This window comes from Rhagoletis pomonella, unplaced genomic scaffold (assembly GCF_013731165.1).
Source record: "Rhagoletis pomonella isolate Grant_MI unplaced genomic scaffold, Rhpom_1.0 Rhpom_scaffold_01457, whole genome shotgun sequence".
Taxonomy (NCBI): domain Eukaryota; kingdom Metazoa; phylum Arthropoda; class Insecta; order Diptera; family Tephritidae; genus Rhagoletis; species Rhagoletis pomonella.
This window is the reverse complement of record NW_023460011.1, coordinates 4,026-21,159: the sequence shown is the minus strand read 5'-3', so window position 1 is coordinate 21,159 and position 17,134 is coordinate 4,026. Positions and strand designations below refer to the sequence as shown.

The window sequence follows — 17,134 nt, the reverse complement described above, 5'->3', positions numbered from 1 at the left end:
ATCTTCATCTTCATCTTCATCTTCATCTTCATCTTCATCTTCATCTTAATCTTCATCTTCACCTTTATCTTAAAAATGATTCTTTTCACGGGATACTGGTGACTTTTCTACGGAACCCTTGGGTTCCGCGAAACCTACTTTAGGAAGCTCTGGTCTAAAGTACGAGTATTTCAAAGAATTTACGCTTCAGCTGGAATCCTAAGTACTCTTTGAACAGCTAGTCAAGCCTGCAACCGTACCAATTACTTAGTCAGGTGCAAGTTACGGCTAATTGGTGCGTAACAGCATTCAAAGCACTTCAAAGAATTTTCTTGGTCAAGTTATATTAACTAAGAACACAAGTAAACTTGACAATTTACCGTATAAGACAGCGTAAACCAGTTATAAGATGCACGTTATTCGATACACATACCACATATTCATCTACATATTTACATGTGTATTTACGCATTCATTTGGACGTGACAATGACCCGCCTGAACATGACTAGGCTAAATTATATAACAACCGTTTTGTGTTTGTTGGCTAAGAAGACATTTGAGTAGTTTTAGACTATTTTAAATACATAAGAAGAAAGTAGAAAAAAAATATATATATAAAAAGCACGCTGGCCGTCTATTGTTATACCTATAGTAAACAATGCAGCTTAAACGAAAACCAGTTTAATTTGAACACAGCGTAGTACATAAAAAAAATGTACGACATTTGATTACGGAACTTATAAGAGATGAGTTTACATTGTTGTGTTGAGTTAATAGCAAAACGGTGTTGCATAAGTAAATTAATAATATCTAGTAATAAAGCATTGAAAGTGGACATATGAAGATAGTAAAATGTACATATGTTTTTGCATTTGCGTATAATAATGGATGTTACCGCACATCTCTACAAGAAAAAGTTTTTTGAGACCGCTTATTGCTCATGGACGGCAATCCACTTATTTATATCAGCGTTTATATCTTAAAGTCCATTGCCTGCGATGAACCGCTAATCTGACAGCCATATTTTCATTTGGTACAAATCGGCTTGGTGGTAGCATCATAGAAATGTTTATTATTCATATTTCTAATCCTTAGGGTGGCCAACTACATATACGGAGGCACGCCCTTATATCCTTATCATAATGCACTTTTTTGCACGTTTAAAAAAATTTGGTCCGCAATATCCTTCAGTGGGGATAAGTACGACGAGCAAAGGTAGCTAAGTCGCGCTTTGTCCAAGATCTGGTAATAGTAAAAGAGAGGTTCATGTCCCCATGTCCCCATATCCCATGTTATGGCCCCATGTCTTAGCGAATGAGAAACAAGATCGTAATCTTGTACTTTTTTGGCAATGGTACCAAGATCCTCGTATCTTGGTTCATGTCCAGGCCCATATTCCTTGCCCAATTTTAGGTTTACCTGAGTGAGCTCCCGAGTAACTATTTCACTCTTTAAATTAGAAATTTAATTAGAATTTTAATTAGAATTTTAATTTATAAATAAGTGCTACCTAAATGACCATTATTGTTGCCCAAACCTTGATGTGTTATTTAATTTAAAAAAACATTTAAAAATATACGCACCACGAGCAAAGCTCGGTCACCTTCGTACTAATTAAATAGTCTCTTCGAATAGAAATGTTATGAAAAAAATGTAATAACGGGTTTATTGAATTTTGAATCCACTGCTTTGAAAAGCTTGTAACAGAACTATTGCCGGTACTAAATACCGGCATATGTACATATGTATATGTATGTATGTACATTAGGGTGGTAAAAAAAAAAAGTAAAGTCGAAATTTTAATGCTCTCACAAAAAAAAACCGACTTCAATTCCAATGATCGGATCTAAACCAGACTAGTATGGGATCACCTCTGAGACACTACATTAATAAATTACAAAAATACAATACAAAAATAATTATCAAAATATCGGTTGACGTGGTCCAAAGTTTTGCGGTAACATACATAAAAAAATATAATATTCTTAGAAGTGGATTAAAAATATTCAGAGGTCGCTCCACGTTTTCCATGTATTTTATATGGGTAAAAAAAAATTGTTCGTAGAAATGAACTCCGTGTCTCTTCAAGAGACTTGTAGTAATAATACCTAATTTTTTATTTAACCATTTGTTAATATTACCATTTTTTTTATAGGTCGTCCAAAGATACTAAAAATTCAAGGGGAGAAACCATAAAAATCCTTAATATTAAAAATGGCGAAATAAACATTTGGGTATTATTATTGAAAGTATCAAACAAAACAAAGAAACAAAGTTTTCCGATCGAAAAATATTGACTTTCAAGAAATACATGGACATTTTTGAGTCCGTTGAGCGACCTCTAAGTATTTTTTTTTTAATTTCGAAAAAACGTATATTTTTCGATATAGATAGGGGTGTGAGCATTAAAATTCTTTACTTTGTCATATTCATTTTTTTTTAGACCACCCTAATGTGCATACATACACGTGCACATATGTACACATGCAACATGCTTAGGAATTAAGAGAAATAACGGCCGAAATAACCTATCACGCTTGCAGGTACTAAATTATTAACATAATACATATACCAACCAAATAAGATTACCAAAGTTATGAAGCTGTAGTTTGGTCAGCTATATGCTTATGATATAATCTTCCATCAAGAGCGTTTTCATGGCACACTTCAGCATACAATATAAACAGATGTAAGTTTATACATACATATGTAACTTTATGTGACTATTAATTTTACTTGTCTGCGGTGTTGGTGCGGTAAAAGAAAGCTATTATTAACTTCATTCAATCAGCATAATCCAGAATCTAGATACAACTTACACGCGTCCATAAATATGTTAAGTGTATTCAAATAGTGCTTCATCTATATTAAGACACCTCCCTACTTGCCATCAGAGCGGTTAACTAGGCTAATGCACATTTGATCGTCTCTACTAATTCTCCAACATTTATTTGCTTCTAAGAAAATGTTTACAAATATTAACTCTTTTGTTTACTTATAATTTGTGTGCTTGTACGGTAACTAATTAATGTCGGCAGCATAACACAGTTGTAAATAAAGAAACAATTTAGCATTACATACTAAGTAAGTTTATTTAGGTTGGTGCCGAGATTAAAATATATGTATGTACTTACGTGTGGGAAATTAGCTTTGTACATGCAAATTATGGTAAGTTTACATGCAAATGTATTTGCGCATTAGTATGGGTCGCAAAGAAAACTTTGTCATGACAACAGCTTGAAATTGGAGAGGGTTTTGTCTTCATCAAAATTTTTCATATCGAATGACCTTAAAACCAGACAAGTTTTGTTTATAAATAAAAATAAATTTTTAACTACTTTACATATCACGATGTAAGATCAATATGGTTTTGGTTAAAGCATGAACCATATTTTTATAAAAAAGTAGCAAAAAAGTTTAGCTTTAAAATTTTGGCAAATATTTAAAAAAAATCACCATTTACTAATTTTTGCTTAAAAATTTCAGATTGAACTGTTGAATAACTTTTGTAAAAGTGAAGGGAGCAACGCTAAAATCAAAAAAAAAAATTAAATTTTCTAAACTCTGTACAAAATTTTATTAATGTGGTTTTGGTTAAATTTAGTTTAAAAAACCTTGTAAATATTAAAAAAAATCATCATGTACTAATTTTTGCTCCACACTGTAGTTCAAAGAATTGAAATACAGCGGCTCCGTTGGCTTGGCCATCTGGTAAGAATGGAAACAAATGCACCAGATAACGTTGCTGGTAGAGAGGTCAAAGGAAGGCCTCCCGTGCGGTGGAAAAACAAGGTGGCTATACTTGGCATTGACATAAGTTGACACACGTCCACAGCGCACAGTGGTTCAAGACTGGAATTTAGTGTTCACAATTCACTGGAGCCTTGATTTTTCACTCAATTTTATTATTATTATTTTTTTTTGAATGAACGCTTTTAAAATTAGCCAGCGACGACCTGAGCGCAATTTTAAAATGTTTGTTTGTTTGTATTAAATTTTTTAGTGCAAAGTGCAGAAAAGGTAGCAATTTTGAAAAAATAGATTCTAAAAACGAGTTAAAAGGAATTGAACGGTGCCCTCGAAACGAAAAAACCCTAAACAAATTTAAAATGTTGTATAAAAAAAAAACTTCAAAATTCAAAAAAACAAAAAAAAAGTGTATGTAAAAAAATTCTGGGTACGCAGTTTTATAGATCATTAAGTTTCAGTATGACAAAGTGCAATTTGCAAGTGGCTAAGAGGTCGCGTTGATTTTTAATAATTTTCGCCAATATTTCGAGCACATCTGCATGCTAAATGGGAAATAAGAGCGTTTGCTATACTATAAAAAGTCAACGCGAAATCTTAGCCACTTGCCACTTGCACTTTAGTGTACTAAAATGTAGTGATCTATAAAACAGCATACCCAAAATTTTTATAAAAACCAATAACCAAAAAAATAATTTTGGTGAAATTTTTTTTTTATAACAATTCAAATGATTATTTTTTTTTCGTTTTGGGAGAACCCTACTATTGTTTTCAACTAGTTTTTATTATATAAAATTTTTAAACTGGAACAGGATAATCGAGTTTCTTCAAAATTGCAAATTTTTCTGCACGTTGCACTAAAAAAATTAATACAAACAAAAAAAAATTTAAAAAGCGGGCTCAAAATTATCAAATTGAGTGAAAACTAAAGGCTGCAGTGAATTGTGAACACAAAACAACATTTTTGAATCACTGTGCAGCGCAAGTAAAGAAGAAATAGAAACATTAATAAAAAGTAGAAATAATGAAGAATTTTTTATTAAACAAATTCTATCTTTAGTAGTTACAATTAATATTCATTATTTAATAATCCGTTCTGGAAATTGTAAAGTTAATTTTTTCTATATTTATAAAAATACATATTTATTATTGGTAACTGGTGAGGTAATAAATCAAGCTTTACATATTATGTCATTATTAAACCATCATCATTATCAAATATTTTACCGTCAAATTCTTCTGCACAGTTTTTCTTCTTTGCCTTCTGCTCTAAGCATACGTGAATTTACTTTTTCCTTTTCCTGCAAGTTATATATGTATGCATTAGGGTGGGTCAATTAAAAAAGTTGATTCATATCCTTGCGATTCTGGTACTATGGACCATAACAAACATTTTCGCCCAAGGAACCATACCTCTAAAATCATTTTCGAGCCTGCCAACATTTTTTGGTAGATATTTTCAAAAATACCAAATAAACGACCTCTTAGATGCATTTCAAAGACAAAAAAATATTATTGAAAATGTGTGTACGGGGGTTTTTTGGGTCAGAGAATCCATTTTTCGCATTAATTTTTAATTTTGATCGCAAAAGAATAAAAAAAAATAAAAAAATAAAAAATAAAAAAATAAAGCAAAATAAAGAAATAAATATTTTTCCATTATTTTAAATTATTAGAAAGTCAAAGATTTGACTATTTGAGCAATAAGTTCGTCAATTTCCCCCAAAAAAAGTGAAAAATCCAAAATAATTGTTCAAAAACGCACTCTGGTGGCGATCAAAATTAAAAATTAATGCGAAAAATGGATTCTCTGACCCAAAAAACCCCCGTATACACATTTTCAATCATATTTTTTTGCCTTTGAAATGCATCTAAGAGGTCGTTTATTTGGTATTTTTGAAAATATCTACCAAAAAATTTTGGCAGGCTCGAAAATGATTTTAGAGGTATGGTTCCTTGGGCGAAAATGTTTGTTATGGTCCATAGTACCAGAATCGCAAGGATATGAATCAACTTTTTTAATTGACCTACTAATTGACCCACCCTAGTATGCATATATATTTACTACATGCCGCTCCTCATGAATGCTTATAATTTTTTCACCTTTTTTGATGCTAATTTTTCTTTATTGTTTTGATATTTGTTTTTTAGTTTTTCAATTCGTTATAATATTTTTTTTTGCATAACTAAATACACTGCATTATTGCATGCAATACTTATGTACATACGGGCATGAGATTTGTTTTTGTTTTAATTAATTGTTGCAAAGAAAGTGAAAATGGCGCGATTCCATTACGTTCGCGAGGCCAATCGCCTCCAATGATACTATTTTATTGTTATTCACCGACAGTGGCGGGAAAATAAATAGGGAAGCAACATTTTAAAAAAGATTGGGATTTTTTTTTGTATGTAAGTATATGTAGCTACCAGAAACCATTTAAGCCCGAATTGTACAAAAAGTAGGAAAATTCGACAAAGTTTTATCAAAATTTCGAACTTTTCAATAAGAGCTTTTGGAAAAAAATTTCGTACGCAGTGAAGTTGGAAGTAGCTAGGACTTGCCGTTGATTTTTGGCAACTTTTTTTTGTTGATGGATGTCGCTCATTTTGTTCCATATAAAGTAATATGTTCGAAAATTTTTTGAAATTCGTCGAGTAAGTTTAAAGTGTAAAGTGACTTTCGAAAGCAGTTTTTATTTCTGAAAATCGAACTTTCCGATACTACTTTTGGTCTGTTTTTAACACGGTGAATGCAGAAATTTCCACTTTCAACTGTATTACCAAAATTAATGACCTGAAAGTTTTACAAAAAAACGCTGTAATTCACATTAAATAGCAACAAAATGTCAAATGCCTTAATATTTAAATAGTTGATATCAGGAGAATAAATTAAATATAAGTACTTTTTTGTACATATGTGATAAACAATTTTCATAATTTTATACAAATTCGCCAAAAATCGTATCACATGGCAACACTCGATTGGTTTGACAGCACTTACAGAAGGAATGAAAATCGCTAGTGAAATTATTGCTCGAGAGCGATTTGCGTAATTTCACTTACCAGTACACCTTGTAATTTTTATTTCCGAAAATGATTTCTGAAAATCTGTAAATCTGCAAAAAAGGACTTTCTGGCTGTTTACAAGGGAAAGAAGACTATCCATTTCGCATTTTTACAGCAAAATTCGTAGAAAAAGCGCCTGCACTTTAACAGTCATTGCAAGTAACTTTCATGCATGCATGCATACGTTTTTAAGTATGTATCTATTAGTATGTATATTTGTATGTGCACAATAAAAGATGTTACTACTTGACGTGAAATGCATACAAAATTTCGAATTAAATACAATTTGATTATCATAGCTCAGTAGACAATAGGCTAAGTGGGAAAGTGGGTGGAGGTGTTCGCCCTTGCCATGCTTTACATGATCTCTATTGAGTGTTTCAAAATCGCTCACGGCTCTAATTGCTATTACTACATACTTATACATATGTACTGGAGAAACAATTGCGTGCACGTGCATGTACGCGCATGTATTATTTCCATGTACAGATATTTTATATGTTATTGCATAGTCGGGCTATTGTGTAACGAACTCGATATCTGATTCTGACATGTCATCTTGTTTGAATTTATGTACTCGTACATGTATGCACATTAGGGTGGTCCAAAAACAGTAAAGTCGGAATTGTAATGCTCTCACCCTCTAGAGTTGTTTTATATAAAACAACTTTTCGTAGAAATAGTATATAATTCTTGAAAATCAATATTTTTCGATTGGAAATCTCTGGTTCTCTTCCGAATACTTTCAACAATAATACCCAGTTATTTATTTTTAAAACTAACGATTTTTCTTTGGACCCCCTTTTGAATTTTTCGGCGTTTTTTTGGGTTTTTGGCGGACCTATAAATTATAGTTGCGATGAAAAAATTGTTGAATAAACCTTTGGGTATTATTAATGGGAATCTTATGCAGATAAAAAGAGTTTTCCAATAGAAAAATATTAATTTTTAGGAATTCTCTACCATTTCTACCAAGAGTTGTTTTTTTTTCACCCATATAAAATACATGGCAAACTTTGGGCGCTTTGAGCGACCTCTAAATATTTTGTGGTTTCAAAATAAAAAAAAATAGGAGTATATTGTTGTTCGGTATAAATAGAACAAACCTAGGGGGTGAGAGCATAAAATTTCCGACTTTACTTTTTCACATGCATTTTTGCACCACCCTAATGCGCATACGTGTATATGTAGTTATGTATATATTCAGTCGGTCATTATCACGATTGAATCTTTATAGCCATTTCAACCGCTCGTTTACTCAAAACATTAAATTTATTACAAAACTATGCAAATTTACATACAAATGCTTATATATGTATGTATGTGCACACATATTTACATATTTGATACTTATTTCTAATTATAATGTGTGCAACAATAAACGTGACACAGTTTACACAAATTGGCATATTCGTTTATTTTTTATTTTTTGTAACGCTTTATACACTATAATATTATGATGTTGCGTTTTGCCTTAATAATTTAATTACGTAAAAGCTTTATTACTTCAATTGCAAAAATATTTAATACTTCACATTAAGATCTGCACTCCTACATTCTTAATAAATCTATTTCAAGTATGACTCATATTTCAGAAGAAAAGGCCATTAAATCAATGGATAATTTTTCCTTGGAAATTGTTAAGGATTTTCGTTGCCGCTTAGTTCTTCTGAATCGCAATGTGAATAAAATGTGGGTGTGCTAGCCTTTAATGGAATGAATAAAAAATATGCATGTTTTAAAATATGTTTTTTTTTCTATTATTTTATTTAGAAGTACGATATTTTCACTTTCGAAAAAGAACATAAGAAACCATCTGTTTTTGTGCACTTTCTGATACAATTTATTTATTTTTTTTTTGCAAATGAATAATGATATCACAAAATTTACCTTCGATGAAAAGCAGATAAAATTTAATCGTTTTAATTTTTGTACTTATCAGCGTCATGAAGTTGAAAAAAACCAAAAATCAAAATAATGCTTTGCTTTCAGCTTCAAAACGCTTCCGAAAAAGCTTTCTCTATGAACGATTTCATATAGCTGCGGCTCACAGTGGTTCGGATCGCAAATCTAGCTGGACGAAACTATTTAAACAAATACTCTTTGGTGGATCTTTACGTCACTTCTTATCTAGGATATTTTTGGGTCGCTGATTACAAATCTGAATTCACTTATCAAAAATTAAAAATGGCGGATCCAATATGGCGGACGAAAATTAAAACAAAAATCGGCAATTTCTATGAAACTAGGTAGCTGGGGGTTTTCTGGATCGCTGATTACGAATCTAAGGTCATTTACCAAAAATCAAAATGGCGGATCCAACATGGCAGGCGAAAAATGTAAAAAATCTTTACACTTAACATATGAAAGTGTTTTGATCAGAGATTATACTTAAAACGATTACAAATTTGTTAAAAGTTTAATAAAAATATTTCGCTTTATATTACTATTTATTTTATTATTAATAATCTTAGTTACTTTTTTCATAAAAGTGTAGTAAAACATCGACATTTTTGCGAAAGTTTGCTGGTTTTTCTTTTCAAATATTGCACAAAGTTTGAAACATGTATTGATATGGTTTTTGTTAAAGACTAAAATTTAAGAACACAGCAAGAAACACAAATAAATTAAAAAAAAAAACTATTTTAAAAGCGCTTAAAAATTTGCATGCCTGTTGCATAAAATTTTAATATCAGAAAGCGGAAACTTCGCGAGTTACTATGTTTTTTAAACTCTTACGTAACTAAAGTTTTGACAACTCCAAATAGTTTTAGTTAGTTAGGTAAATTTTCGGTAGCCGGACGGGCAGTATTTTTCGGTTTAAAAAGTTCGTTATATTTACGGAATGCTCGCGGAATGTAGCTCTTTTTATTTTGGTGATCCACGGATATTGTTGAAGAAAATTTATGGAGGTAATATGTTCAATTCTTGTCCAATAAATCAAATTACATAATTGCGTTTAAACGAAAAATATAAATACATTAAATACTAGGGACGTGAACCGGATGAAGAATTTGATTGGTTCGGTTCAGCGGTTCCAGACATTTTTGCACTTTTGGATTGGTCCGTCAAAGCGGTTTTTTTGGTCTTTGAACCGGGGTTTCGGTTCGGTTCAACGGTTCGAAAAACAAAAAAATAAGTGCAACAACGCGCAAGGTTAGGGGTCTAGTGTCAAATGAGATGGGCTGCCTTTACATTATATATTGTCACATGGTAAACAAACGTGCTATGTATTACCATGTTTAACAAAAAGATAAAAGTGGGTACATTTATCGATTGAAAATTGGTTGAAACGAACCTTTAAAGCTTTATGGAAAGTGGTTGGGTTTTCGGTTTGGATCAAGCATTTGTGAAAATTTTCGGTTCGGTTAATGGTTTAGTTAATTAATAGAAAATAGCGGTTTTCCGGTTCAAAACCGATTCACGTCCCTGTTAAATACAGAGGATATTAAAATTTCTAACCCCGTTTGCTTTAATTTCACAAAAAAAAAAATAAAAATACACTCGCTGTCTACACACAAATTGGGATGCATTTGTTTTCGTATGTCATAATCCGAATTTGTTCAGATGAGTGACGCTTTTACTCAGCTAAAGAAAAACACTTCAAAAATCCATAAAAGCCATATTTTTTTTTGGAAGCCTAGAAAATTTCCACTTCGAGATAATCTTAAGAAGCATCAAAATTTATAAATGATAAGCTTTTAATTACGCCCGTATTGGTAAAAACTGCTAAATAATTAAATTGTATGCAAAATAATTTTTTCTGCATTAAACGTGATACACCATAATATTTGTTTGTATGTACATAAATAAAGTATCCTATATGTGTCTATGTGTATTTTATATCTCATTTTTAATGTTTGTGCTATAATCCACAATTTTTTATTTCGTGATGTTTCAGGGTACAAATTGACTTAATTTAATCTGACAACGAATTCCCAGAAGCAATTTTTTCAAAGGGAACGCCAAAGTGAAAACGGATTCATACAAACACCCTCGTTTGAATAATAAACTACAACTTAAAAACCCTGAATGAAATAAAAGAAGACAACGAACTTAATTTCATGGCAAAATCTCTGTGGGATGAGGGGAATAATATACACCTGGCTACAAAACAGATGAGTTGTACCGACAAAAGAGCAACTAAATTTGCAGGTGTAGAGATTCGTCAACAAACACAAGTAAACAATGTACTAAAAACAAAACAGGCAAAAATTGCGATACAAACAATGGAACAACAACTAAGAATGAAAGCAAAAATGGGTGAAAGTTCAACGGAAGTATGTCGCGCTGCTCAAACACCGAGAATACCAACGCTGTTAGCTACGAACAGAGCAATCGTTAGGATAAGCAAACAGAAGGTACAAAATACGAACCCCAACCACGATGTCAAATGTCTGGCAAACAGAGCAGCATGCCATGCTTGCCTCAGCATCAACGCCACTTGCTGTGCTACTTTTCTCTACACAATCTACAATACCATATCCAGAATACCATGGATTTTTCTGCTGCTCTCAGTACTGGCATTCCACATTTGTCAGAGCGGCGTAATAGCTTACAAGCCGGCAGCGAGAACAATGGAACTCCAGCGTGCAATAATCGACCCACACCATCGAGCGTTACGAGCGACGCAATACAGCCAACTGTTATCCACCGATGGACAATGGGCGGGAAATGATAATAACAATAGTTTCCGGCCGATTATCCCCAAGGACATTAGTCCAGAAATTATTGCACAGAATGTCTTTACCCATACGGGTCAGTATCGTGTTTTCCAGCCGGCAACCAGCGATCTACGCATAGCCGTGGCAATGGAGCAGAATGCAAAAAATGTTGTTGATTTTGAAGCAAATACGGGTAGCATGGCTTCAATGGAAGCTCAAACAAATAAAACTAGAGGGAGTGGTGTGAACAACGAAAATAAGCTCGGAACGAAAAACCCCACGACTGAACAAAAAACAATGGCAGAGGCAAAGGTCACAAAGTTAATGACGCAAAAAAAAGATGGCAAGCAAAAAGAAGTGGCAGCTCCACCACTGAAAACACTCGGCAATACAAAATGGCAAAGCGAATACGCAGAACATTCTACACAAATCAGGATATCCGAAAAGGCACTTGATGCACATGAAGGCAAAGCATTGCCATTTACGTCTGCATTAGGCCAATTAACTGCAGAACAAAGAAAACTTACAAATAGCAGCAAAGTACAAACCCCGGTAGCAGCAACGTTTCCAGATGCGGCCCAAAATATAGTCAATGATGATATTAAGGAATTAGAGGCTTTGCTGGTCGAGTATGCAGAGAGTTTCTTCAACAAAGCAGAGTACGAACCATCCAGCGAATTGGTTAATGCGCTTCAAAAGAATCTTACCACAGCCGACGGCTTTACGCTAATAGCAGAGCAACACAAGAAGCGTCCAACCCGGCATGCTAGCGCCAACCCGCATCATCATCACCACCATAATCATCTGCATCATCACCAAAATCTCCTTTTCGAGGGAATTAAGCGCAAAGCCGATGGCGATCAGAGCGTTAACACTCCGCGCGCTGTGGAATCGGGACGACTACTTTTTTTTACAGGTGCGTCATAATATTTATTACACAAATATGTACACGCTTTACATACGTTCCTTTAACTTGTTTATTAAGGTTTGAAAAAGGCGCTCTGGCCCATTTTCATGGGCTTGCAAGTATTAAAATCGCTGCTGTTCGCATTGTTCTTGCCCACATTAATTGGCTCTTTTGGTAAACTTCTTGGTAAAGGTAAGTGAAATACAATTTTATTAAATATTTGTGAGCAAGTTATGTATGTAAGTGTGTTACAGAGAAATGGACATACTACATGTATGTATTAGTAACAGTTATTTAGAAAAATGAGATTACCTAAATCTGCACATATGAAATTTTGTCGTCGGAAGCTTACATTATCGTTTCTGAGTTCCGCGAAAAGCGTACGCTTGTTAAACTGCACTGGGAACAAATGATGTGAAAAAGTCCCACGTGTTCACGATTTCCTTTTTGCTCGAATTGGGGGACATTATTCTGGGTTAGGGTGTGCGGACATGCACAACGCTTGAATATTTTTTTCGAGGAAAAAACTGTGTACTACTGCGAAAAAATTCCGTTTCGCAGTATTTCCATTAAAAAAAGCATTGTTTAAAGGAATTCTCCGTATTATGTGTACCTGTTGTACCAGTGCCGGATTTAATATCTATGGGCCCATATGCTCTTTCCGTATGGCGGGATCCCCTGGGAGTAATACTAAGCAAACTGCGGTCATGGGTCTCTTCCAGATTTTAGTTTTCATTGGGTTTTTCTATACAATCTAAATTTTAAACCAAAAGCAAAAAAAATCTATCCATGTGCAGTAGAGTGGTCCAACAAAATTTTTCCGAGGTAGGGCTTGGGCCATCTTCCAAAATTTTCCCTCTTGCCGAAAGAGGTGCGGATACCAAAGCTTGCGTTTCTAAATTTAAATTTAGAGGATGCTCATGATGCTCGTATTTTATTCTAGAAATATTGTGTATGTACACACAATATTTCTAGAATAAAATCCTTTTAGGCCATGTACATATGAGTAACATTCTTTCCTGCACGCTATTCGAAAAAAGATACAATTGAAATAACGTAATAAAATTTTATTTTAAATACAACTTTAAAAGTTCTGCGAGTACACATAAATTTACACCCACTTTTTCCAGGTATTGTCTCTGGTTCGGCCCCACTTTTCATACGCCCACCAGATACGCCACAAGAACTTGATTTCCGCGACAATGCAATCAATTTCGATGACGATAAATTTGCGATGGTCGATGAAAATAACAAAGAGGATGGCTACGCTTACAATCAAGCAGGTAAGTCAATATTTTTTTTCACATTATTTGCTTATTCGAAATCTATTGTACTTTACAGCGGCCTCTCAAACACACTATACCTACAATGCCGCCGACATAAATCGCATTGAACAGCAGAATAAAATGCCAGATACGTATTTGAGTGCATTGCAAACCATCGGCTCGGCGTCATTTAAAAACTCTGGTTCGCTTTCGGGCAGCTTGTCTGGTGGTGGCCTAGGTGGTGGCGCCGGTCTTGGTGCACCGTTACGCACAAAACCAATTGCGCCAGCCAACACCAACACCTTTCAAACATTCCAAAAAGTACCAGCCTCCTCACTGTTGCTCTCCAACTATGATCCTTTCTACAGTCCGCTTTTGTCGCGTTTGGATTCAGTATTTGCGCAGTTGAAATTAAATTCGGACAAAGAGAATTGTCGCGAGAAGTTGATTTGCTTAATGTATGCGAATCCAGCTAAATATGCGCCATACAGTAATTTGGTTTCGGCGCAGTTGTCGCGGTAAGTTTTTGGAGAAAGGGGAAGTAAAATTAGAAAAGTTTCAATTGAAAATAAAATCTTCAAGACTGTACAGTGAAAATGACAAAGATCGGGACACTATAACTTATAGCCTTCACAGGACTGACTAAGGGGATTTAGTTTAAAAGTTGGACGACTAACACCGGGCAATTTCGTGAGCTATTTTCTAAATAAGCATTCAAAGCTACTGAGAAAATCGTCAAGATCGCATGATAATCTTCATTCAATAAACACTTAATTTTTTTATTAGAAATAGAGGATTTAAATCAATTCTTTTTAACCAGTTTCATCAAAAAAAAAAAAAAAATAAGCTCATTAAGTTCCTCGAGCGCCCAGTGCATTTCCGCAAATGTCGCAAGTGCTTAAAGCTAGTACCTTTTTTATATCTTCGCATACTCGTGCACAAATGAGGTGTTTATCCTCATACTTTCACACTTTCAAAAACGCTGGCAATACCCACGAACTCCCATCACATGTTTTTGAAAGAAATGTTACTCATACGCCACACCGAACGCGAGATTCCTACATTGTTTAACGACAATATTTTCGAACGCCAAAATGTGGCTTAATTGGATTGCTATGTATGTTTATGTTCAGGATGTGTAGTTACTTTTTCACTCACACATTCAAACTTCACTTGATTCTTAGTCATTGCAATTCGCTGTGGTATTTGCTTAGGGGATTTATGTAAATACAAAGCTCATTGAAATACTTGGATGAAAGGAAGGAAGGAAATGATTGCGTATGCTTTGTTCTATTTTTGGATAGGAAAATGTTTGGATTTTTGAGGTTTCATTTCATTTATTTTTTTGCTGCCCCTTTTCAAATTTGCATGCGATGTTTTTCTTTTTCGTTTTTGTTTTTATGTTTACTGATTTTTTCGTATTCTCTCTCTTTCAGCGAATTGAATGAACTACGCAAACCAACATCCGATAATCCAGATATTCTACGTTTTTTCAAGTACATGCGTGCTGCTAAGGATGGTCAGGATGGTGTAGATTGTGAGAAATCGTTTGATCAATGTACAGAATTTAAGGATTTCGAGAATCCTGCAATGGTTTCAACATATCATGATATTAACAAATTGGTGCAGGCACGCAAGTTGGCGTAAAACGTTTAGAGTAGAAAGTATACAAAAAACATTTATATATGTAGCATACAAGCCTTATGTAAATTAAAGTGTTAAGTGAGTTAAAGTGGGTGAAAGACCTTTACTCGTTTTGAAGTCAACTGCTGAGCGCACAGGATAAGCGACTCATTTATGTATGTAGATATATTTTTTTTTTTGTGTTTAGTCAAAAGTAAATTAGAAACTTATACTTATATGTAGCCATTTACTTATGCGAAATGCAGTTTATACTTAAGTTTTGTAAATAAATTTAAGTAATGTATGTATGTATGTTAAGTGATACGCAGATTTAGTTAGACATTATTATTTATTGTAACGATACTTCTACTCGACAATTCAATTTTTGAGAGAAACGAAAATCATGTTATTTTATTGCCTAATGGAAATTGAAAAAAGAACATAGCTTCTCCTGTCAATGGACAAATATAATGGCTAAGCACTAAGCAACACAGCGAGCATTTTAATAAAATTAATTGTAATTATGAAATTCAGTCTTGCTTTGTGCAGAGATCTTACTGCGGTTGTGAGTTTAAGGTTAGTAGTGATGCTATTTACGCCCTACCATAATAAAAAATTGAATAGTTATACCAGAGTTAGGGAATTTCTAGAAGTGTTAGGTGAAAATTTTGCACCAAACTTACTCTTTCCTTCTTCTTTATTTGCGCTGTAAGCGTATAAGCGATTTGGATCGAGTACAATTGAGTACGACAGTTGTTTCCCTTCTATGCCCACTAACACCTACTTCAAATTCGAAGTGAGGCCAAGGCCTGCTCCGCATAGCCTTTCCTCTTTCACAGCCAACGTTGAATACCTCTTCTACATCGTTTGTAGTGAATTTAAACAAAGCAGCAAAAATGGCCTACGGGACGTATGAGTGATACAAACCATGCCCTGAATCGATGATACAAATTTATTCTGAGTTTCGTCAGAAAAAAAAAATCACCCGAAAAAAATACACGAAAACAAAAAAAAAAAAAGTGAACCGGTTCGGGGAAAATTAAACTCATAAAAAGGGCCATTTTTAAAATAGATTTTCAGGAAGTGCTGTAGACCAAATAAATAAATAAATAAATAAATATAATAAAGACTTTCTTAGCAGAACCGCAACAAAAAACTTTAATATAAAAAGTTCCACCTCGTTTAGTGTCTGCAAACTTTTACACGCCTAAGGACATATAAAATCAAACGACGCGTGACTTGCAAAAATCAGTGTATGTACGCAAGTATTTATGCGCACAAAACGTATTTGTATAAATTGAGCAATACATGGCTGCCTGGATACGATGAAGTTGATGAGTACGAATCAGTAGAATAAAGAGCGACGTGAATGAGTTTATTTGATGAAATGAGTTTATTTCCAATAAAACCGCATACGTCTAAATCGGTAAAGTTTTTGCTGAGTTGTCCAAGGTTTTCTTTTATTAATCTTTGAAAAAAGTTCAATGGCGGCATCAAGAAAATCTCATTATTATGATTCCGTTCAAAATTTTTATATATTTTTAGTATCGCGCACTGCTAACTACTAACAAATAAATTTCAAAATACTTTTATTTGATATTTTAAATGTTTTCAACATTTTTCGTTTGATAAATATTTCAAAATTTGTATTTCAACTCTATTATTTACTAAATCCATCACTCTAATTAATTGTAAATTTTTTGTATTAAATTTTTTTTATTGCTGGCAACACTATTGAGAAATATTCCTTAGGCAATGATTTCCTAAATACTTTACGTTTGGCACCAATTATCTTATGAATCTAATTTTTGGAACAGGTGACAAACGTCTCCAAAAAATGCCCCTTGACTTTGCGGTGTGAAATATACTTGGCGACCTATC

At 33.5% G+C, this 17,134-nt stretch overlaps 1 protein-coding gene across 1 annotated transcript; it reads left to right on the top strand.

Moving 5' to 3' along the window:
• The first annotated feature begins 10,699 nt into the window (after window positions 1-10,699).
• LOC118752391 lies at window positions 10,700-15,619 on the top strand. Its single transcript, XM_036487282.1, has 5 exons — window positions 10,700-12,374; window positions 12,444-12,557; window positions 13,496-13,648; window positions 13,707-14,148; window positions 15,067-15,619. The coding sequence occupies exons 1-5, from the start codon at window positions 10,859-10,861 to the stop codon at window positions 15,275-15,277; spliced, it is 2,436 nt and encodes an 811-aa protein (XP_036343175.1). The 5' UTR covers window positions 10,700-10,858; the 3' UTR covers window positions 15,278-15,619.
• The last annotated feature ends 1,515 nt before the right edge of the window (window positions 15,620-17,134 follow it).

Coding starts and splice junctions, on each gene's coding strand:
- LOC118752391 (XM_036487282.1), top strand. CDS start 10,859: ATGGCAAAATCTCTGTGGGATGAGGGGAATAATATACACCTGGCTACA. Junction 12,375..12,443: donor ACGACTACTTTTTTTTACAG/GTGCGTCATAAT, acceptor TTGTTTATTAAG/GTTTGAAAAAGGCGCTCTGG. Junction 12,558..13,495: donor TGGTAAACTTCTTGGTAAAG/GTAAGTGAAATA, acceptor CACTTTTTCCAG/GTATTGTCTCTGGTTCGGCC.